The sequence below is a fragment of the Melospiza melodia genome, chromosome 3 (genome assembly GCF_035770615.1).
Source record: "Melospiza melodia melodia isolate bMelMel2 chromosome 3, bMelMel2.pri, whole genome shotgun sequence".
NCBI lineage: Eukaryota > Metazoa > Chordata > Aves > Passeriformes > Passerellidae > Melospiza > Melospiza melodia.
This window is the reverse complement of record NC_086196.1, coordinates 30,772,490-30,796,107: the sequence shown is the minus strand read 5'-3', so window position 1 is coordinate 30,796,107 and position 23,618 is coordinate 30,772,490. Positions and strand designations below refer to the sequence as shown.

Sequence of the window (23,618 nt, the reverse complement as noted above, 5' to 3'; positions counted from 1 at the left end):
TATTTTGCCTGCTTTTAATTTTATCTCCAAATATTATTTATTAATCCACAAACACTATTTATAAAGCCACAAAAAGTAGTAAACTAAGATTTTTTCTGTGAGGTTTTTTTATTTATAAGGAATTGAGTTAAACAAATGAGATAATTAGGAAAAATAAGGTTAAAAACATTGATTCTATATGAGAGAGAGACATGCATGGCTACTCAGGAAATCCTGCTGAAAGAAATTACCGAGGCCAGACTAGCAGACACACGTCTGCTAAAAGATTAAATCAATCCACCTTGGAACTGCTCTTTCTTGAGGAACTGGGAATTTTCAAATCATCTCCTTCCCAGTAATTCTAAATTTCTATTAGGTCAAGTAGTTCAAGCTTCTGGCTCGAAGGCAAGCTTTCAATCAGCTCTCGGCCTATTCTTCTTCCTGCTTCAGTGGACATAGCCTTCTGCCAGATCTTCAGCAGCAATCCTCCTTGGAAAGAAACACAACATGGCATTGGCAAATTAGCACGGAGAGCATGCAGCTCACAGCGTACCAGGGACCAAGCGCACGTCTGGCAACAAGCACTCCACACCCTCCCGGGGACAGAGAATTGCAGACAAAGCTGGAGCTTGCTGAGGGGGTGATAATTGCCTACAAATGTGCAGGGAGACGCAGAGCATTCACTCAGCTCAGGATCCTTTGTATTGACAGACCACGGGGCTTGCTCCCCTGTCGCCAGTGCTGCAGGTCGAAATGATTGAAGGCTTATGGGAAGGTCTTTGTCTGCTCTGGCACGTAGCTCCGTGGTTTATGGAGCAGTAGCCTGGGAGTTATAGTCAGGCCTGTCTTCGTTTCCACTCTAAAACAAAGAGTGTTCACTTTCTGCCAGCTAAGACCTCAAGCTAAAGAAGCGAATGATCCTAATACTTAAGTCCAGGTGATAAACAGCGGCTCTCTAGGACGTGTGGCTCGGCCAACACAGCCCAACATCAGCCCCAGTTTGCAGGATAGTCACTGCCTACTCCTCACCCCAGTCAGTGCTCATCTTTGGAGTGGATAGAGGGGAAATCTGAGGGTAAAAATGCCTAGTGTAAGAATTTATTCTCCTCCTGTTCTGCCTTTGGGTAAAAAGTTGATCTGACAGTCCACAAGTAGAAAAGCTTTAGAAGCAGCCCAACTCTCATTACAGTTCCTGCTGGACTAGCAGGGGCAACTGAACAAAAATAAGGAGTAATCAAACTCTGAATCAAAAAATCAATCTCACTCTGGGTTGGACAGGGTCCCGTCCTATGAGGTAGTAAGACCCTCTATCTGCTGTTGAGGTTTGCAGTACCAGTAGAGAACCCTGTCTCTCACAGGATGTATTTAAAAGCATCTACAAAAACAGTCTGTTTTGTCACCGGTGCTTTGTAGCACTGAGGTACGGTCTTTCAGGTCCCTGCTGAAGCTGTGGGTCTAGATGCAGTCAAATTTATTTTAAAGCTCCTTATTCTGATCTGCAAATCAGTTACCAGGCTGAATTAGGTGGCATTTAATTCTCAGCTGAATTCAAAGCTCATCCCTGAGAGCAAAGTCAGGGAAATCTCTCCCCTGAAAAGCAAGGGATTTCAGCTATGGGATTCATTATGGCTGCACCTGCATGAAGCTTATCTCTCTCTCTCCTTCCACTTATGATGTTCAGGATCCATACATCCTTCCCTCTCTCCCTGCAGGGATTTCCTTATCTGATGTGCTACCCTGGTGCTCTCGACCCTCTTTCCTGTCCTTCTGGTCATGCTTTTCCTTGCTGTGCTCCTCTCCTTTCCTGGAGGTATGTCAAGAAACCCTGAACTGTGTCATAGGCTGCCAAGCAAGCAATAGATCTGTTCAGACCCTTATTCTGATTCGTAAAATAATGCTGCATGAAAAATGTCAGGGAAGCACTCTGTGATGGGAAGATGCTCTTTTGTAGCACTGAATAGATTTATTTCACATCTTTTTCAGCTTTAAATCCAGCTGGTGAGAGAATTTTCAGTGAAATATACAGATAGAAGAGGATCACAAGTGCCATAGCTAGGCATGCCAATTTTTCAGTGTATTTTTACATTCTATTTTAATTTAAAGATTCAAAATAACTTTGCTTCATAAAGGTCAAACAAAAATAGCCAGCCCAGAAGTATCTATGAAAGAACTGAATCCTCGGGAGAGTGTAATTCTGTGTTGCACCACTGGATGGTGATGTACGACTTATTATGGTGAGTACGATAAAGTCAGCATTGACTAAGGATAGTTTTGCTGGGACACATCTCTGTTAAATCAAAGACCAAGAGAGAATCAAAAACTGAAACCAGAACACTTGTGGACGCAAAAAGTGTTGCTTATGATAATTTACTTTTTGTTTGTTTGTTTGTTCTTGTTCAACTGGTTTAATAATTTCATTTACAGTTATAGTGGTTTCAGATTCAACCGGTGAAACAGAAAAAAAAAGTCTCTGTTTTTAAAGTTCCTGTGAAAACTGGGAAAAGAAAGAGTAAGATCATCTGCTCTCATAATGTTTTGGGTTTTTTTCTCACTGAAATCCCTCATATTGTTATCCCACAGCGTTATCCCACCAGCATTTGCTGTCTGGTGTGTTGTTTGCTTATGGCTGTATTTTAACTGTTTTACTGCTAGTCTCTAAGATGTATTTATACTACTTTATATCAAACATTCACTGTATTGTGAATTCCCTCATATGGAGAAAGGTATGTAGAGAGAACAATATATTAATATCTATGCACAACAGATATCTATAGGTCACGCTCATACCTGTTATTTTATTTACTTTGTGAAGAACTCTCAGTGACACCAGAACCTTATTTTGCTCTGGACTGAAGTCACTAATGGATGGGAGAACATCCCCTTCAACAAGCATCCTCTGGGGCAGGAAAGCCTGGAAGTTGTTTGTGGTCGGCAAGTCTGTTTTGAAGTGTGTGGCAGCAATGAAATCTACAGCATCAGCCCAGTCTTCTCCAAAATTTGCTTCTGGATCAGAGAGATATTTTAAGCTGAAAGAGAAGAAAATAAAAAAATGCAGCAGATAACTGAACTCTCCTGTAGAACACACTAGTTGATCATTTATCCCAAAGGTTTTTGTTCAGTATAAAATCCTGAGTGGCCTCAGTGCCGCTGTGACTTGAAGCCTCCTTAAGTACTTTATACCCAATTTCTCCTGGCAACCCTGCCTCTTCCCAGATTAAACACAGCTCCTGAATCAGGCCCTGGCTCCCAGAGGGGAACCAGCATCTCATTTTAAGCCCAGAGCCTGACTGGTCATGGCAGTTTGGGCAGCCATCTCCCACTGGTCATCCCACACTCTGAAAGAGAGGAAGGAAGAGCAGAACCTATAGAGTAGATGCCTAAGTGTGGCATTTCCACGGTCTCCTGTCATGGGGAGGAAAGATGAACCTGACTCCATGTTCTTAAAAGGCGAATTTATTATGATATATTATATTATATTATATTATGTTATGTTATGTTATGTTATGTTATGTTATGTTATGTTATGTTATGTTATGTTATGTTATGTTATGTTATATTATATTATATTATATTATATTATATTATATTATATTATATTATATTATGCTATACTAAACTATACTAAAGAATAAAAAAAGGATACAGATAGAAGGCTAAAAGATAATAATGAAAAACTCCTGACCCTTCCAGAGTCCCGACACAGCTGGACCGTGATTGGTAATTAAGTCAAAACAATTCACATGAAACCAATCAAACAATGACCAGTTGATAAACAATCTCCAAACCACATTCCAAAGCAGCAAAACGAAGGAGAAGCGAATCAGATAATTATCGTTTTCATTTTTCTCTGAGGCTTCTTAGCTTCCCAGGAGAAGAAATCCTGGCAAAGGGATTTTTCAGAAAATATGACAGTGACAGTACGAGGGCTCATGCAGACTTTGTTAGGATACCATCCTTCCAAAGAGGCCTGGAGGTGGAAAGATGCTCCATGGACACTGCTCTATTCCCCTTACCGGTCATGGAACACGGGGAGTGCGTAAGCAATGGAGGAGGTGTGTGCCTTCCACATGAGGCCAAGGGCATCGTCCAGTTTGAAGGAGGAGAGGCTGGCAGAGCTCACAGCTTTGTGTTCTGTAGATAACAGATACTGCAGCAACAGGGAGCAAAAGGGGCAGAAAATGAGAGGGGAGGTTTAAGCCAATTTTTTTTTATATGAGCACATACCCTCACAAAATAATAAGCTAAAGAAAATTGCATTTGAATAGTTAGTGATAGCTTCTGTTTTTCGACTTCAAGATTGAAAGGATTTTATTCTTTTATTCACATAATTTCAGTATTTGGTTACAAAAAATCAGTGGACTTTTGTATCTGCGTGTCATGGAATATTCAGTGCTAAAATAGGGGACTCCTTATTATCTTAAAAAACTTATCTATATTCTTTTAACCACAACTTTCTGAAGATTTTCAGAAAAAGAAGAAAATTATCCTTGTTATCATTATAGTTATATGAGGAGTAAATATTTTACAATAACTTCTGAAACATGATGTATGGAAAAAATGATCTTATGAAGACAAATCCCGTCTTACTCTTAAGCATCTACTTTCACTCACAAGGGGGACTTACAGTTTAACATTCCTGCTCATTATCAGTTATTTGACTACCAATAAAAAATATTGACTGCAGTAGTCTAGCTATAAAAAATAGCTATTAAATCTGTGAAGTCAGAAATATTGTTATTTTTAGGATTAGACAACAGCAGAGTGAGGAGGAAAGAGAATATCTCCTTGCATAAATAGATGTACTTCTGAATGATGTTTCAGCATTTTTAAGTTTTAGATGTTTAAAGAAATAAACAAACCTTATTAAACCAACCAAAGGCCACTTTTTAAAGCCAGTGTTCCATCTCACAGGCTTATTTTGCATTGCTAACATAAGCAGTATTGGAAGAATACAAATGTAATTGAATACAAAACAGTGTCTTGGAACAGAGGCCAAAATACAGAACTGTCTCAAAAGAAGAGAAAAATTCCATAACTTTTAAAAATCCTGTCCTACTTATTTCTGACTCACTGTATGCTATGCTTTCCATTTTTCCTGCTTATCTTTACATGAAGCTGCTATTGAAAACAAACTAAGGTTTCTGAATCTTAAAATATGACAGTAATAATAGTTTTTAAAGCTAATATTTTGGTATAATTTCTAAAACTATTTTTAAAAAATTATTTACTTCAAAAAAGGCCTTCCAGTCATCCATGAGCTTGGGCATGCGAGACCAGCAGTCTTTAACGCTGTAACAGAAATCATCTTTTTGCTCCTCGGGTGGCAGTATTTCTATCTCATATGGCAGCTGCCCAAAGAGGCCAGCCTCCACTGCCCCCAGAAAGGGTATAATAGCCAGATAGTAATTCATACCTGTAACAACAATTAAAAGACAGCAGGTGTTAATCACAAGCGAATGAATAATTCCCACATAAGAAAATGAACTCTCTCCCACACCAAACACAACTGTTCCAAATTGCCACGAATACAACTGTGCTCAGCAGTGGAATATATGTACTGAAATGTAATAAAGATGACCCTTGTATTGATTTAGATATGATTTGTAGTGTTCATTTATGCATTGTCCTTTAAAAGCCTTTTATGAGCTTCCACTGTGTTTTACTTTACAGGAAAGGAAAAAAGCTAATGGAAAAAAGTGGGACCTTGTAGGCTGTCATGGACAAGACAAGAAAAGCCTCTCAAATACTAATTGCAAACTAAGAAAGACTAAGGGGTATTCCACAAGTGTTGTTGCTATTAAAAAACCCTCGTCTATGTACCCTAGACCTATGAGAAAGGGAAGTGTGATATTTTACTGGAAAAAAATAATTTTGCTTCTAAAAAATATTTCACTCACTGAAAATTCCTTGATATTACCTCAGTTTGTCTGTTTAGATTTATTTTATGATGATGGCTTTCTTTGGTCTGCTCCATAAGTTGGAGCAGTCAGATATAGAATGTAGGACACTCAGGCTCAGTCCTCACTGGTGCCAAACCTTTTCCTGTGAGAGTGCCCACAGGGCTATTTGATATTCCTCTCTTGAGAGGAGAATCTGAAGTTCTCCTCTTAATTGTGTCCCCTTTGTAGAAATGAAGTTCAATAGTTTTGAGTGAAGAAAACCCTGGGGATCTGTTGTTCTCCCTCTTGGGCGGGCACCTCTGAGCTGTTGCGCTGAGAAGTCATTTGCCCATGCATGGTCTCAGGGACACGGACTGCACTGATATTTTGCACAAAATCCCAGCAGTGAGGACCAAAATCATTAAAACCTGAACACCTACCATGTATCCATATCCTCCTAATGGGAAGCCATTTCTCCACCTTATGGGAGAAGATCACAAAACAATGTTCACGAAGAAGGAGTGCGTGTGTTGGCTGCAGTTCAGCAGGGGCTGGGTCTGCACACCTTAGGAGCAGGGATACTGAGGGAACTCAGTGTATTGCTCTAAGCATGAGATGATAAAAAGGGACGGAGCAGCATGGAGGTGCTGTGGTCATGGTCTGTCAAAATTGACGCAGATGTGATAGAAAGGATGCAGCAACAGAGTGGTGTTGTGGTTATGCTCCACTGAAAACATGCAGCTAGCAGGAACTAGGCCCAAGGAATGAACAAGATGTTAACTAGAAGCTGGCCTTTGCTTCCTTAGCTTGAAAATAAGTCTTGCTTTTCTGTACATATACTAATGACTCAAGCACCACATCAACATGAAATGCCACCAACTGTAACTTAACCTTTTCGCTTCCCTCAAAGGAATATATATAATATAAATCAAGCTAAAGTGGGGAGGGAGGTCAGAGAAGACTCCATCCTAACTCCTGGGATCAGTCAACAGGCTGAACTTGTCTTCTTCCCCCAAAGGGATGCCTATTGGGTAAGAACCTCATTCCGTACAAGCTAAATTATTATCTCTAGCTAGCTTTAATTGCTGATTAGAATTGGTCAATATATTGCTTCGAATTCATTTTTGCAATCAGTCACTGTCAACAGCAATCTCTGAACCTTAACCTATCACAGTGTTCGATTATCAGTGTGTTTGTTAATAAAGTGTGTTATTCAGTACACTGTTTAGCGTGAGTCATTCAAGGGCACTAAGGGAGGAGTGGCCAGAAGCAGATAACATACTTGACAGAACTGGAAATATCTACCAACTCCAAGTGGGAACATTGTTGGTTTGTGACCCTACGCGGGTGGGTCAAACCATGCTCTGAGTGGATTGTTTGGTGGGGTCCCCATAATGGGGCACTGACAGGCTGGCCAGGCACAAGGGTTTCGACTTCTCTGGGGGTGCTGATGGAACAAATATAAAGTCTTATATATAAAGAGAAACTGATGTGACACAGTTCCTAAATGTGGACCTGATTGGGAATTCAGGAGGAAATGTCTGGCTAGTCAGAAGAGCAAAGGAAAACTCTCTAGTGATGAGAAGACAATGTTTCACTGAGACTCATCGCTGGACTGGCTCTTGCTTTTTGTTCACTGTTTTCATGAGAAGTATTGAAACCTTGATCTCACATCAAAAAGTGCTTATATTCTTTTAAGTGTTCTTGCCTATATTATGTATTTGCACCTGCTTGGGTGACTTAGAGGGCATAAAACAATGCAGGACAGGACTACACTGAGTATTACTCTAGGCAAAGAGACTGATGTTCTTAAGCAGGTAGTGTCCCACACACCCAAGGTATATTAAATGTGAGTTTCCGGTTTAAGCTCATTCCTGGTTTCATGTGACTACTTGTGCCAGAGAGGGCTCCTCTGAAGGTCAGCTGAAAGCTTTCATATCCTCAGAACACTGAGAGATGTTTCCAGGCAGTCTCAAAGACTCTTTGCATGCTCTTGCTTCAATAGGGTAAATCAAAGCTGAGTTTATACATTTTCTGGAGGCAACAAAATGGATATCAAGCAAACAGGCAATATTTAGATGTAAATGAAGAGCAGGAATTCAAACACTGAGAAAGTAAAAGTGGTAGATTCTATTCCAGGAAGGTCCCCTGCTTGCAAAGGGCTATGCAGCGACTCTTTTTACTTGACACTGTGTGGGACACCATCCCACAGAGCACTAGTGCTATCCAAACACAGAGAGGGAAAACCAAAGCTGAAGTGAGTACCACAGTCAGTTTTACCCTAGATTTACATTTAAATTTTATCTATGCTTATGTCTTTGTTCACTTGAAGATATATACATTTAACTGCTGATTCACAGCCAGAAGCTTAATCCAAATGGCCACTGAAGGAAAAACATTGCTGTGACAGGGAAGGGAGAGATCTGCTTGCTCAAACCTACTGCCAGGTCTGGGCAAAAGAGGAACTTACAACAGGGCATCAAGGAAGCTGAGGGAACAAGGGACAGAAGTGATGGAGGGAAAATATGCTAAGGGGAAAAGAACCAAGGATGGTGTAAGAACCACAAAGTTTCCTGCTTGACATTTTCTCACAAAATTTTAGTTTGAAGTGCAAGCATCTAAACTGAAGAAATCTGCTCTGGACACATTGTAAACTGCAAATATCTACAAATATCTACAAATATATATACCTGACATTGTGTTTCCCACATATTTTCACATGAATATTTGCAGTATAAATATTTTTAAGGCTGCAAACTTGTTCGTTTTTTTTTTTTCTCCATCCTCAAGCAAGTATTCAAAATTAATTAACTTTCATTTACCCATTCACACTTAAGTGTCTTGCTGCAAGTTTGTGATGGAGAATTACATGGCACTGAAATTATAATGTAATAGAGAAGTCTAAGGGGAACAAGTATTTTCAGATGTCCTTCAAGGACACTAATTTATTTTGGAAAAGAATAGTGTGACAGCATATACTTACAGGACCACCAGCTTCTTACAGATTGGCACAGGGGCTCTCCATTTTCATAGCCACAGGAAGTCACACCAGAAGGATCTGCTAATCTACCTGAATGAATCAAATGAAATAATACAACAAATACTTCTCAAACTTTTCGCACAAGAAATCCCACTGAGATGAGAAAAAGATTAAGGAATAAAGCATGCAGATTTTTGGTTAGAGAAGCAAAACAATCACTGTTGCTTTGCTTCATAAACTAATGTCCTAGAGTAGTTGAGTTTCTCATTGCATTTTAATTTGATTGTGTTTTACATTTTGAGCTATCCCTCACTGTAAATGCAGTCTGTGAATTTATTGAAATGTTTGAAATCAGGGCATCACAGTATTTTTAGTGAGATTTAAATGTACATTCACATGCAGACATGAGCACATGCATAGCTGAAGCATCATTTCTAATAGATGTAGGGCTGCTAGTTCAGGAGAGCTGCTCAACAAGCAAACTAGCACAAACTAAATGTACCAGTAATTGCCTCACCTAATTGGGTTGTGTGATACAGAATCACTTCCAGCTTAATCATGCAGACAAACGTAGCCTTACTGTGAAGCTAAGCATGCAAACATTGCTGTAACTAATTAGCAAAGTTTGCAAGCATCTGTGCTGTAGAAAACATGCAAGACATTTCGTAATTATTCATGAGAGAATATTTTACTTTAAGCACGTGGCATGAAGAAACAGCCTAAGTCCTAAAAGAATACCATACATGTACATTAAGTGTTGTCATGCAGAGTGTCAGGAAGCCTGCTTTAAGTGCATGGCATGCAATTACCATGGCCTTGTGCAATGACTTGAGCTATTCCAGAAGCTCCCAAACTGCCCTGCAGAGCACTCTCTGATGAGTCAGCTGAATAATGGCAGTGTCATTTCTGCCAGATTAGAACTAAACCTCATTACCAAACCAAATTTTCTGATACTTACACTCAAGAAGAAGACATGATCATGAACGATGTGCATACAAATTATTCTAATTATTCTCCCTAGCTGACTGGGCAGAGCTTGTGCTTTGGGGCATGCTAGTTGCTCAAACCTGTATCCTTCAGTAGCCAAGCACTGAGAACATGAACTTGCAATAATGAGGGTTGCAGTTCAACCCATTTTTTAAAATGAAGATTATGTTTTTTAATATTTACAGAAAGATTCAATTTTTCAAGATTTTACTTCAACAGATTGTCAAAAAGCAGGCAGCAATAGATCACTGGTGTGCAAAGAGGATGAATGGGAAGGATAAAAGCTAAGAAGAAAAAGACAAAATGTTGCAAAAGAATTGTACATAAGGCTTACCAAGTATTGTTAGCCTTGGTGTTTCAGGAAAATGAAGATTTCCCAGGCAGTATCAGTGATAATTTTAAGATAGAAATTGGAACTGGAAGCATTAACTGCACTTACAGGTGTCCACACCATTTTTGTTGTCTCTGCTTCCTCCTATTCCCTGTGCTTAACACAATTGTTATGCAAGATTTCTCCACTTTTTTTTTTTTTTTTTTTTTTTTTTTTTTTTTTGGTGGAAATGTTGTTAATGAAAGTGCTAAATGTAGTTATTCTCATCTTGCTGATGAAGAACTCCTAGCACATCCTCCACTTAGCCATAGACTTCTTTTAGCAGCAGTTATCACCAAATTCTCCCTCAGGTGTTCCTTTACCAGATTTGCAGTTCCCTTGTTCTGTAGAAGGGAGTAAATGCATTTCTGCATTTCTTTTTGAAAAAACCCCAATATTTGTATGACAAAAGAAGATATCAAATTAGCCTGAAACAATTTACCTTTGATTCACATAACCTGTGCTTTATCCCTTTTTCTATCTGGTTCCGTGTCATTAAATATTCTTTCCTCTATACTTATTCTAATGTCTTGTTTACTGCTGATATAAGGCAAATAAATATGTGTCCTTATCTCCTCTTTTCTTCTTAAGTACAGGCACAATCTTTCCTGCTCTTCAGACATACAATACCATGTAAATATTTCTTAAAGTTCTTGATCCTGGATTTGTACTTCTGTATGTGAAGTGAGGATAGAGTCTATCCTGTTTCCTCAGTTTCTCCGGGTAGGACCCTCAGTTTAGCTTTACCTCCCATGTGACAATTTCTGCTTCCACAATCTCATTCCTAATAGCCATGCTGTCTCAGGATCCTTGTCTCTGCTGTAAATTTAGGCAAAATACTGATTTCATTTTATGTCCCTGAGTGGATTATCACAAATCTTCATGCCACTCTTCTTAAGTAACAGCTTCACTTGCTCTTCATGGTTTATACAGAACCGTATCCATTAAAACATTCTCTCAGTAACATAACTTTCAGGACAAGATAGAACTGTTAATTAAAAAAAAAATTGTAATATTTTCAAAGTTCTGTTGTGTTGCACCATGAACTCAAATCCTGTTTTTGTTTGCCCAAGCTTATTATGTTGATATACAGATGCTTCAGTCATTCATCACTAATCTATCACACCGCCTATCTGGATTAGGTTTAGCCCTTGCTAACCTCACTACTGTATGCACCAGAATTATATTATTCTTTGTCCCTTCCATTTTTCCTTCAAATGCTCACATTTTTTTACTGTAAAACTACTTCCAACTATGTGATATTTCTCCTTTTAGTATTTTTTTAACCTTCTGTTCATGTAAATTAAAAAATTTGTCTAAGTGTCAGTCCTATGACTCTTTTAGCAGGTGACAGGACATTACCTGTCTATGCAACCAGGGGCAAATCTTCTCCTCACAAACTATGTCCCTTGTCTCTACTTGGAAGTTGTCACTGCAACAAGGCACATCCTCACTTTGTGGATGAGGCCAGACTCCACAACTCCTCCTTTCCAGCAGGTCACCACTCAGCTGTAGCTGCTGTATCCAGTCATCTTTGCCTCTGCCACACATTGGGGCAATTCTCCTGCTGTACCAGCCACCCCTTTCATCTGCCCTTCTTTTTGTATACATAAGGAAGGAAAAGAGGAAAAAGCTTGCCTAAACCCCAACCAAACTCTTTTTGTTGCTGTCCGTTTGCCATCTAGTTTCCTGCTTGGATTTTGCTTACTATCTTGTTTTCCTCATTTTGACTTAGGAGTACATTTTCCATTAGGTGTGACTAAATGCTGGCAGCCTTCTTCCACCACCAGGAAGAAGGCTGTCTTCTCTCAAACCTACAGTGGCACACAAACCACCACCACAGGTTACATCCAATAAAGAAAACAACAGGCAGTCAGATGCATTTGTTTACCCCTGATAAGATATTGCAGCCTTAGCCTTAAGGAACCTTTCACATGTGTTTCTGTGACTGCTTCCCTGACAGGCACAACAAGTGAACCAGAATGACTGCCCTAGACAACAACCAGCTTTTAGGGGATAAACCCTTAGAATCTGGACATAATTTAAAACAAAACAAAACAAAATAACCAAACAAACCCCACAAGCAATCAAACAAGAAAACCCACAAACAAAAACTTCCATTTTGGTAAAAAACATATTTAGAAAATAAGGAGGCTACTTCTAAACTGGTCATGAAGAATAGATGGAAATAAATTCTCAGAGGGAAGAACTGACTTTCAAATACATGTCTTAGGAATTAAATTCTAACCACCTCTTGTAACATTAACAAAAATAAAAGCCTATTAGTTAAAAATTTAAGAACATCATTGTAGAATGCGTGCCCTGATATCTGTCTACATAAATTGAAGCAACTGGGAATGCCCTTCCAAAGATTTTTAGTTAGCTGAAATATCGCCCATCTATACCACAAATCTGGATTCTGACCTCTTCCTATAAGGAATTTTAATAGCTATTTCTCAGCAAGGTAAGGGTGTTCACTCAGCATTTCTTTTTCAAATTGGCAGCTCTATCAAAGTTTACACTGTCTGAGGCCATACTGTGCTTGTGAGGCAGAAACTTTGGAAAGGAAGCCTCTAAGCAGGTCTGGTAAACAATTTGCTGAGCCAGCATCTTAAGGAAATAATTCATACCTGTACGAAATTGCCAGCCATGCTGCAATGGTAATCCCCAGAGAATATTGCCACTGTTATGGGGTCCAAAGGCATCAAAATATTTGGCTGAAGCACTTAGCAAGCTCTTATACACTCCTAGTCGATCTTGGTAGTTCCAAGCATTGATGACAATTTTGTTGTCCTTTACTGGGAAATCCAGCAGGTTTCCAGGGGCCAGGTCCCACAGAGGGGGATAGAGATGTTCTCCAGTGACATCATTTTCGCTCTGCGTTGCAGCAGGGACAGGACTGAAGGTGACAATCACTACAAGGAGAGCATGTATGCCCAAGTGGGGCCACATTGTGAAGGCTTGTGACACAGGTGATTGTAGCTGCAGGGCTTTTATTGGCAAAGGTGAGGGCTGGACAAAAAGGCTGACTCAGACGCACAAGCCTTTGTCTCCCTTCCCTTTCCCAGCCATGACCCTGACGTGGAGTTGCCAGACTAGCAGCTGTGAGCAATGCTCTGTCCTCTCTGTAGGATACAGGGAACACCACCAGATGTTTAAGAGGAACCAATCTAATCAGAAAATGTCCAAATCCATGCTGTCCATGAAATATGTACACACTTCCAAATGGGTGAGGTGCTACAATACTGATTGCACAGTTGCGCTATAAAACTTTCTGTGTCTGTGTTTCTTACAAGATGTCAGCTTCCCTTTCCCAACCCAATTCCTTTGGGTAAAGAAGGGACAGAAGTGGCAGAGATCTCACCTCAACACATGCACAGGCTGTGTGTGAGGTATTCTGAGGAGGACTCCAGGCACTGACAAAAGAGCAGCAGTGACATGCTGCTGGTGCTGCCATTGTCTGCTTTGTCTTTAGGCCTTGGGACAGCTGCCTGCAGCCCTCAGGTCATAAGAGTGTTGGAAGTAGCCAGATCGGCCTGTCTTCAGGCCACATAGCACCCGGAGAGCTGTACTTCTAGTACTGGTTTGTCTTGTGTAGAAATGGTCATCATTATATAATGTTCTAAGGTCTCCTATTAAACCTCCATGATCCTGTGGACTCCAAAGGGAAGACAAAGACCATGCCTCCAGTGATAAAATTGGTGTTTAAGTTATACTCCAACAAAAGTGAAACCATCCAGCTGCCTTGATCTCACCTACTGTCAGGAATTCTAGGACTTTATCATCCTCAGCTGCTTTTTCTCAGATAAGCAGTGGTTGCAAAAGAACACTCAGCAAACAGACACGTGGTTTGTTATCTCTGTAGTCTTTTATTGCATGAGAAAAATTGCAAATGCTGCTTTTCTTTGAAGTTATTCTGTGAGTTTCTGTTGGGCTTTGTGCTGAAAGAACCTTCAAGTGGGAGCAAGTCAAAACTGGCTGCAAACTTCTGATAGTAAATTCAAAAGAAATGTATCTCTTCAACTCAAAAATTTTCCATTTACTCTATTTATTAAGGAGACTTTCTAGTAAATGGCAGAATTTTTCAATGATCACTTATAATTTTTTGTCTGCTTGTCCTTGGGTGATTGAGAGAGATACCCAAATGATTTTGAAATGCAGTGTTTAACACAGATCTGATCATGCTGCCTTGAAGAAGTTTTGAAAAATCAAGTTGTTCTTTTATTAACTTCTATGGATGGCATTTATTTAATCCAAATGTGGGCATTTTAACACTAACCTAGATATGTAGATTCCCTTGATAACAAATTAGAGAATCAGGTATACCCAGAATGTAACTCATTATTGCACACCACTGAGATGTATTGCTCCTGACTGACTGCAGAGGGAGTAGAAATTACAAGTTTACTTTTAGACATGGAAAACATATTTTTAGATTAAATAAAATCAATATTCTTTTAACTACTTTTCTGAAGTAATTTTTGATCTATACTCTGAAAAAATGATTTAGGAAATGTTTTGAAAGGTACTTTTTTTTTTCCTTAAAATAAGGCATTCTATTGAATAATCCTGAGGATTAATGCCAAAAACTGTGCTGATTTTATATATATATGTATATATATATATTAGACCCTAATTGAGGCAATGGGCAGCAAGGCTTATCTAAAAAGGAAGGATAATGAAAGACATCAGCTAAGGCACAAGATATACGGAGGAAACTTATGAAATAAAAGGCATAAGGCTCATAATTGCACTAAGGAAGAAATTTTATTTAGTATCAGGAAGGAGTGAGTAAGAGAGGTTGGCTTTTTTTTTTTATCATCACTGAAAGAGGTGTCCCAATTGGGAAGCTAAACTCCTTCTGTTTTTCTTTAGTCAAAGAGGAGAGTTTGAGCTCTCCTAATGAAAGATACCAGGCATTTGTATTACATGAGCAATTTTATTTAAGGTACATAAGATAAATAGAGGTGAATAAAAATCTTCACTTTTTTTTTTTAGAGATCTCTTATATTTACATCCTCATGGCAGATTACCTGGTAGGGGACTACTGGTTCCATGCTTGTTTGGAACTGTACTGTGCATGAAAAACTGTCCTCCTGCTCTGCCATCTAGAAAGGCAAACCCTACTAACACTAACCTGGGCAGGCATGAAAATATTAATCACTAGTGCAAATGCAAAACCACACTCTCCCAAAGACTTATAATACAGAATTGAGATAAATCAATGACATAATGCTTGCCTTATATAAATTTTTGAGCTATTTGATAGTTAAAAAATTGTTTTATATATTAAATGGGAAATAATGACCAAGAATACATCTACTTAAACTGATGAGTCTCTTTGCTTTTAGAAGTTTCAGCCTCTTGCCTCATTACGGTAATAGAAGGACTTCAATAACCCAGTTAATCTTTAAAGAGCCAATAATAATTTTTTATTAATATAATAAAAAGTTCTTCCTGAAAAATATTATAATTCAGTTTAAAGATCTTACTTCATTTTTGCACCTGTGTGTGCAAACAAGTTGCTGAAGTTTCCATAAGACTTTAAGGACAACAGTTTTCCTTTGAGAAATATCTGAGCTGGTGTTTCCAGTTTGGAATCCAGTCCAGTTGGTTTGGTTGTCCTGAGGGGGAGAGGGGAGGGTACATGTGATGTCAATTTGGCTTGAGTGGTGTTGGTGTTGGGTGTTGAGCCATAGCACCCTGCCAGGGATGCCAGCATTTTAAGCAAGGGGGAGATTAAGGAAGACTATTAGTAACTTCAGCACCATTATTCACCACTCTGTTAGCAAGTACCTCACCAGTTGCTCAGTAAGGATGTGTTCCCAGAGGTATTGCAGCAGAATCACATGCTGGGAAAGACTGCAGGATATATAATAGGTGGCAATTTCAGGTCTGATATGTAATTATCAAGTTTCAAGAGAGACTGCTGCAGTTTTCAAGCGGGCTATAGATTTTTCTTCAAGATAATTGCAGAAAAGCTAATGAGCATCAATTAGATGAGTTGAGGTGACCACAAGAAGAAATGGCAGCCCTAAGCCCCAGACTATCAAAACATAAGGTTCCTTAGTCCTGTTGGATACACTGAAGAAGGAGCTGGAAAGCCAGTGAGGAAGGGACATCAGTACTCCAATGGAATTAATTCAGAACTGACACAGAGTTTTGCAGGTGAGAAACCTTTAGGTAGACTGGGGATATCATTATCTTTCAGCCATATAAAATGGCACTGAAAGGAAGGGTTTTCTCACTTCATTTTAGGGCAACAGTCCTAAGAGGAAGAATTATGAGTTTTCATTTGTATGGGCTATTGCTATGAGCCTCCCTATCGCATGGCACCTTGTTTCATGCCCTGACACTTGCACCAGAATTTGTGGGTGCCCCATGTCTCTGATCTGTTTCAGGGGAAAATGACTACACTCTTGGTAAAAGTATTCTTCATGTAATTCACTGAATAAGCTAAAAGCAGTGGATATATTTAAGTTTCTTACTGCTCTCTGTTGTTGTTGTTCACAGCTATTGTCTGGAACAGGCTTTCTGTTTCTTTCTGTCACAGGCCTTTAGTATTGGGCAGGGAGGATCTCTCTGGCTGCAGCATCCTCCAGCAAAATCCCTTAACAGGGCTGTAAAAGGGTTTGTAAATTGCTACTGGTGTTTCTGTGAGTAAAGGTCATCAGCCAAACCCTTGGTCACATGAGTGCAACCACTAATGCAGTAAGACATGCTGAGGTAGGAGCATCAGGCATCTGAGGGGAAATTACACTGTGTGTGTAGTGGATATAGCAGGAGGTGCTGCATCATCATGTCCTGGCTCCTTCACCCATCCTTGGAGCTAACATTTCTCCTTCTTTGGAAAACATCATTCTCGTGTTGTCTATGAATTCCATTCCCCCCTCTGCAAAAGCCTTCCTGTGTTCCCAGCTGATTTTGCCTCACCAAACAGAGTAACCTGCGCTGAAGATCCTGACAATTCAGACTATAAATTGTAATTAGTCAGCACACAGAAATGCCAGATTCATATCTGTGGTGGGATTTTACCACATGCAGTTTTTCTTTCCCAGACAAAGCAGTATTCTTTCCATGAGGCTGGCTGGGTGGAAGTCTGGCTGGACAAATGGCTACAAAGGCAGGTGTAAATCCAACATTTCCAGAGCTCCTGTTCATAATAGTAAAAGAAGATTAATTACCACCAAGGTAAAAATATGGATTGAGGAACAAGATACACACAAGATGTGCAATGGCTGGTGGTGTCCTAGGACACCTGGTGGTGTCCTAGGTGTACTTCCCAGACCAGAGTGCTCCAGAGGAGTCAAGACCATCCTCAAATTTCCTGAACAGTCTTACTTGCAGGACCAATGTTAAGATTTTATATATATATATATATATATATGAAAGAAACCAGCCAGTAAAATTATTTATCATACCCAAATCAAAAATTTGAATTAACCTGAATTTTTTATTTTTATAATGGTATTATGGAGGTATATTTAGCTTAGAGGTTAGTTCAGATTATACAATAATCTTTATTGTGTTTTTTATCTTCAGCTTGAAGGTGAAGCTGATCATGGAGTCAGCTGTCTGTAGAATTTAGCACCTACAGTGTGGTCTTCAGCATCACCTCTTCAGCACCTACCATAAAATACTTCAGCCTTATTTTCATAGTGTGATGGAATTCATTCCACTGAGTCAGACTATATAAAAGCTGCACTCACTGAAACACATACTTAAAAGTTGATATAAGCAAAACAGATACTCCTGAGAGCATCTGAGTTGTAAACACCTGTTTAATGGAGGAAGATGATAGTGAATTTTTAATATGATATGTCTATTTTTTCTTAGAAATTGTTGTCAAATACAGCCCTAAGACTGCTTATGAAGCCAAGGAAAGCTTTTGGCTGTCTGTTTATATATCACCAGGGAAAGAGTAAATTGCAACAAAAATTACTAGAATCATGTTGTGAGTGGGGTTTATTTTTCAATCTGTCATTAATTACGGATTAATTTATAAGACAAACAAACCGAATCTTCACTTATAATTTTAGTGTGACATTTTAGTTAGATGAAAATGAGAATAGCTAATTAGAAAAAAAATCAGCATAATGGAAAAGATTAATTAAAAGAAAGCTACAAGTATCCAAAGCAGTAAATCTGTGGCTAGATGCTAGTGCCCAGATTTACTGATGTGAAGTATGCAAAACAGATGCATCAATTAGAAACTTGGACCAAAACAGCTTTTTTATTATTTTTTTTTTTTTTTTTTTTTTTTTTTTTTTTTTTTACCATTTGGAAGGAGTAAACAATTATTTCACGGATTAAAATCAGCGTTTGAAACTCAGAGACTGCAGAGAAAATTTTAAGGAGGCTGTCAACCATCTTCTTCCAGCTATAGCCATTTTCCTTAGACTGAAAAATAAAAGGGAGGGGGAGGGGAGCAGCTTTCTTGCAAGAAAGCAAAGGAGAGCCAACAAAAAAATTTCTCAAAGGAATAGATTGCTCTTCATTGTGTAAGCAGGAAAAACAAATTTTAGTACAAGACAACTGAAAAGAAATGTTGTAAAATAAAACATGAGGTATAAATTAGCCTCACATTTATTGCCTAATTTTGCTTATATCATGGGAAAGAATAACACTCTTGTCGTTTCTAATTGATAATCTGTGTTGGTATACAACACACTATTTTAGTTCTGCTGTTCATTTGTAATGAGAGAGGAAATAAGGGTGATTTTCAAGAAAAGCAGATTACAGTCTTGTTTAGAGAAGTCTGAATAACTCATGAAAAAGGAATTCCAAACCTGTTTGATTAAACTAAAATGTATATTCAACATAAAATTGCTAAACAAAATCAGTCATTTTTGAAACATAATTAAGGTACTGTAAACTCAGAAAAGGTGTGTAAGGAGCAAACATGTGCATGGGTAGGTGTGAAAAGACAGAAATGACTGGGTATTCACAGATGCTTGCACAACAAAGCTAACATTGAAATGAGGCATAATGATAGTATATGGAGAGATGTCATGTCACCAAGCTTAGACATGACAGAAAACAAACATTTTTTCAAACAGAATACTTTTTTATGGAAAACATGATAAGTATTTCCTATACCCAGTTTTTCATGCTTTTCTTTCCCTTAACTTCTATCTCTTTTTAGAGCACACCTCAAACTCCAGTACCTGGATGCTCCAGAGAACTCTGCTTCTGAGATTTCTCACATGGCATGACTTCATACATACCAATATCAATTCCATAATGCAAGTGTCCACTGCATAAAGACTCATGTGAAATTCATTTCCTATCTGACAGCCACCTGCTGATACACAGCAAATATAAATATGACTAAGCTCCACAAAGGCCACCAAGTTTGGGACCCTAAAAAAATCCCTGAGACACACAGCTGGGCAGTTATTGCAGGACAGGAATTTCTAGTCTGTTGTCCCAAGTCATCAAAAAATTAGGCCTTGGATTGTCAAAGGGATGCGAGTGAAACACGTGTTTGGTTTTAAATATGTTTGAAAGGAATTCATTTAGCCCTCAGGTGTTCCTATTAAACAAGAACCTCTGAGGAGTCCCTGATTTCACTAGTAAAAAATGTCCAGCTTCCCAACTATTCCTGGCCTGTTCTGAAGCGCCATTTCCTCAAATGTGTGTGCCACGTGACCTTACTCATATTGAGTCATACTTAATTGTCCCACTTAATTCTCATCAAGAGGACTAGAATAGCTTTTTTGGTGACAAGGTATGCCTCCCTCAGCCTCCCATCTGGCTGGCTGTCCTGCTCCTGCATTGTTTTCCAGTATAACCTGTCTTTGTCTCCTCCCTGCCTGCACCAGCACTTGGGCCATGCTCTGTGGTGCCTGCAGGGAGCCACAATACAATCCTTACTTACAGGGGATGGCACACCATGGGAAAACATGCAGCAGAAGAGCCCAGGGAGATGTGACCTGCTGTTTGGGTGGTGAAGGAAGCTGCTGTGCTCCCTAGAAACAGAGGTTGCCTTTTCCAGAGTGATGAGACCTGTTGGAGATGCTTAGGAGTGTCATTGACACAGATACAAGAAAATTTAGGCTGTAGCCTAGATTTAAATGGAAGGCCAGGGGTACTGATGCCTTGTCAAGGCTGACCTAGAACAGAGGCTAGACACAGCTAAAGAATAACGTAGGGATTTATTAGGAGGCTTCAATGGATACACTTTGGGCAGCACAAGAGCCCAGCCAGGATAAACCCAAAATGGTCACAAAATGCATGACTGGTCATGAGGTCTCATACTTTCATAAGTTCTGGTCCATTTGCATATTGGAGTTAATTGTCCACTTATAGCTTTAGGTTATGAAGGCCCATCCTTCTTGGTTTTTTTCTCTTCAATCCACATTGTTTATGCTCTTGGGCCTGAGATTTGGATCATTTGTCTGTGGTCCTCAGCTAGAGAAGGAATTATTTTGTCGACCTACTCTGTGAAGAGAATTTACTATCCCTTAATATGAAGCTCAGAAATACACACTAAAGAAGTACAGAATCTGAAAAATATAAAAGTTAAAACCTGAGGCATCAGTATTTTTTCCCCTTATTTTGGGGGTTTTTTTCTGTTTTTTTTTTTTTTTGTATTAACATATATCTCTATGCTGGCTATTCTACACATAAAAACACAGTACACAGTTAAGAAAAATCAATTTTAAATTTTGAAATATTAAGATTTTAAGAAGTATAAGACAATCCCCCTCCAGAAAAGTGAACATAAGCAGACATTCTTTATAGAGGGCAGATTTCTGAAGTCTGCGATGTCCTCCTGGATTTCTATTGCATTTCCTTCAAAGTAATTTAATCTAAAATGCTTAGCCTTGGAGACAGAATATTTGGATTCCTGTTTGGATTGTCTTTCTTTGAACAAGTGCTTAAAAAATAAAGCATTCTAATTTATTTTGTCAAATTAGAGTGGGTACCGCAGACTCTGATCCTGGGCTTCTACCATCCTTATATTAAAATTACACACCAAAATTCCTTGGCTTAGCCTTATCTGCAAAAATACTTGCAAGAAAATACTTACTATTCTTGTCCCATTCCTGTGAATGCTAACAGTATGGGCATAGCACAGCTCTTTTTTCTCTTTTTTTTTTTTTTCTTTCCTTGGAGTCCACAGGCCAACAGCTGGAAAGACAGAATTTATCTCACATTTTCCTCTGGAGTCAACACTGGCACCAGTTAACCTGAATAATTGAGGGTGGTGAAACGGCAAGCTCCTGTAAATTTGTATATGAACACTAGATGATGCTATATAACTTTTCAATCTCCCTATCACTTTCACATGTTGCTGAAATAAAAATTATATAGAATCAGAAGACTGGACTAGAACATGTTTTTAATATGTTGGCAAGTACGCACATGTATCAAATCAGATCACTGAAGTAAAAAATTGATATTTTTCCCCCAGTCAGATGTCTCCATCTCAACTGACAGGTGCAAAGAGAGGGTACATCTAACTTTACAGCTACTTGTGCCAGACATTGTGGCAATGTGCTACAGAAGGATTTTAAACAAACGTCTAATAGCAACAATGCTTTCCAAATGTTTTAGCAAAAAAAACCTCTTTGTCCAGCAGTTTTTATACTGGACCAGGTATCAACTCTTTTTCTGCAGTCAGGATAATTCCTCAAACTGGCATAAAGATCACATGCTGTGCTTGGACTGTTAGCTTGGTTTTGGAGCCATTGTGGCTTCTGTCTTTCCTGTAAGAAACAGCTCCTCTGATCCCTATGACCCTCGTGTGTATGATGTCCTTATGACACAGTTCAAACACTAAGCAAGTGCTGAATCCATGTCTCAGGGGGGATATAGTTACTGACACAAACAGGTCTCTGTCCAGACACGGTGAGTCTTTCATAATTTGCAGAAATATTGAATGGGAGAATCTCAAATGTTACTGTCTGGGAAGTGGACTAGCAGCTGCTCTTGCCCCAGAGAGGTTTTGATCTGCGCAGTTTGCAGAACCCCTTGGTCAGGGGGCAGTGCCCATTCACTAATGTGCTCACCAGGCTGCCAGGGAAATAACTCTGTGTGGTGCCCATTTCACATCAGTGCTGCAGTCACCATTACCTCAGTGGCTTGAATCAGGCTGTTTGGATGGGTGGTTGATGAGAGCACATGGGCCTGAGTTACACTTCAAAACTGCTTGAAGAAATAGTTTGACCCTTTGCCAAAGCTTTGATAGTAATTACAAGATGCACACAGACTCCCAAGGGCTCACAGAACATCCTGCAATGAGAGAGAGTGTCACCACAACAGTCATTGAAGAAGACATTTATTCTTTAAAGAGGGCTCAAGGAAAGTTTTCTCATGTGGTTTTTTGTGGGCTTTAATGGTAGTGAAACCTACAGAACTAGAATTTCTGGTATTCAAGCTATTAAAAGTCCAGTAAACAAAATGAAAGCTGAATTTTTGCTTCAACTCAGTTAAGCATCTTTAAAATTATGATGGATTAATGGAAAGTGCATGCAAATGAAAAGTGGGTAAAAACATTTTAGGATTTTTTTCCTTGAAACAAATTAACCCAGTCTTCTTTGAGAAAAAGGACTTAACTTCCCTGAGTCAGTCTGTTACTCATGTCTCATTCCAGAACAAGATCTGAAGGGTAGGTGAGGACAACGTGGCAGCAAATATTATCATGACTTTGGAGGACTGTATCTGGAAATCATAAGGTACATGGCCAGCATAAAACAGGAGATGGGATGCACTGCCTGGCTCTGTGCCTGAGCATCAGCAGCTCCAGCTCAGAAGAGAGAGCCTTCCTTTCCAGTAACTACAGATTTCCTTTTGAAAGAAAAACTTCATTATAAAACTAGGAACATTTACTTTGCTGCATTAAATTATTTTTATTTTCCTCATGCTTTTTAAGTCATACAAAATTTTTGTAAATGCAAAGACAATTGGTGGTATAATAAAATCCATTACTACAATTCATTACTATTATTCACATAAGTTCTCAGGTTATATGAAGTATTTCAAGTGATCAGAACATATTTTATTTCTAGTCATGGCAGAAACAATCAGTGATTTGAAAATTTATGTTTACCTTATAGCAGTTGGTTTAGTTAAGCTTCTAAATTAAATCTGTCAGTACTTAAATCAGTGTGAAGAATCCTGTGCCAGCTTAGAGGAGACAATGACCAAAATGTCCAAGAAATCCTAACATTGGGGATGGCCATTTTAACAAGAGTGTGAGATTGGCTACTGACCTTAATGAAGCCAAGATTTAGCCCCAGAAGATTTAAAGGAATATCTCTGCATATTTAAGATTTGTTGCTTCCTACACATGCCTCTTCTACAATTACAAGACAACTTGGACTGTAGGAAAAGCAGGTGGGTTTGAAAAGAGTGGATCACAACTCTTCTGAGCAACTATGACTACATGGCAGGGTAAGTTTATGTGCCTTCCTTG

At 39.0% G+C, this 23,618-nt stretch overlaps 1 protein-coding gene across 1 annotated transcript; it reads right to left on the bottom strand.

The window, feature by feature from the left end:
- Positions 1 to 13,157, bottom strand: C3H6orf58 (chromosome 3 C6orf58 homolog). Its single transcript, XM_063151146.1, has 6 exons — positions 12,826 to 13,157; positions 8,842 to 8,928; positions 5,208 to 5,392; positions 3,993 to 4,126; positions 2,767 to 3,005; positions 1 to 468 (listed from the first exon to the last, which is right to left on the bottom strand). The coding sequence occupies exons 1-6, from the start codon at positions 13,145 to 13,147 to the stop codon at positions 341 to 343; spliced, it is 1,095 nt and encodes a 364-aa protein (XP_063007216.1). The 5' UTR covers positions 13,148 to 13,157; the 3' UTR covers positions 1 to 340.
- Positions 13,158 to 23,618: the final 10,461 nt, after the last annotated feature.

Bases quoted from the DNA above. Each gene is read 5' to 3' on its own strand.
- C3H6orf58 (XM_063151146.1), bottom strand. From the start codon at position 13,147: ATGTGGCCCCACTTGGGCATACATGCTCTCCTTGTAGTGATTGTCACC. The intron at 8,929-12,825 runs GTATGAATTATT...TGATTCATTCAG, and splicing joins TGGCTGGCAATTTCGTACAG to GTAGATTAGCAGATCCTTCT. The intron at 469-2,766 runs GTATGAGCGTGA...TTTCTTTCCAAG, and splicing joins CAAAGTAAATAAAATAACAG to GAGGATTGCTGCTGAAGATC.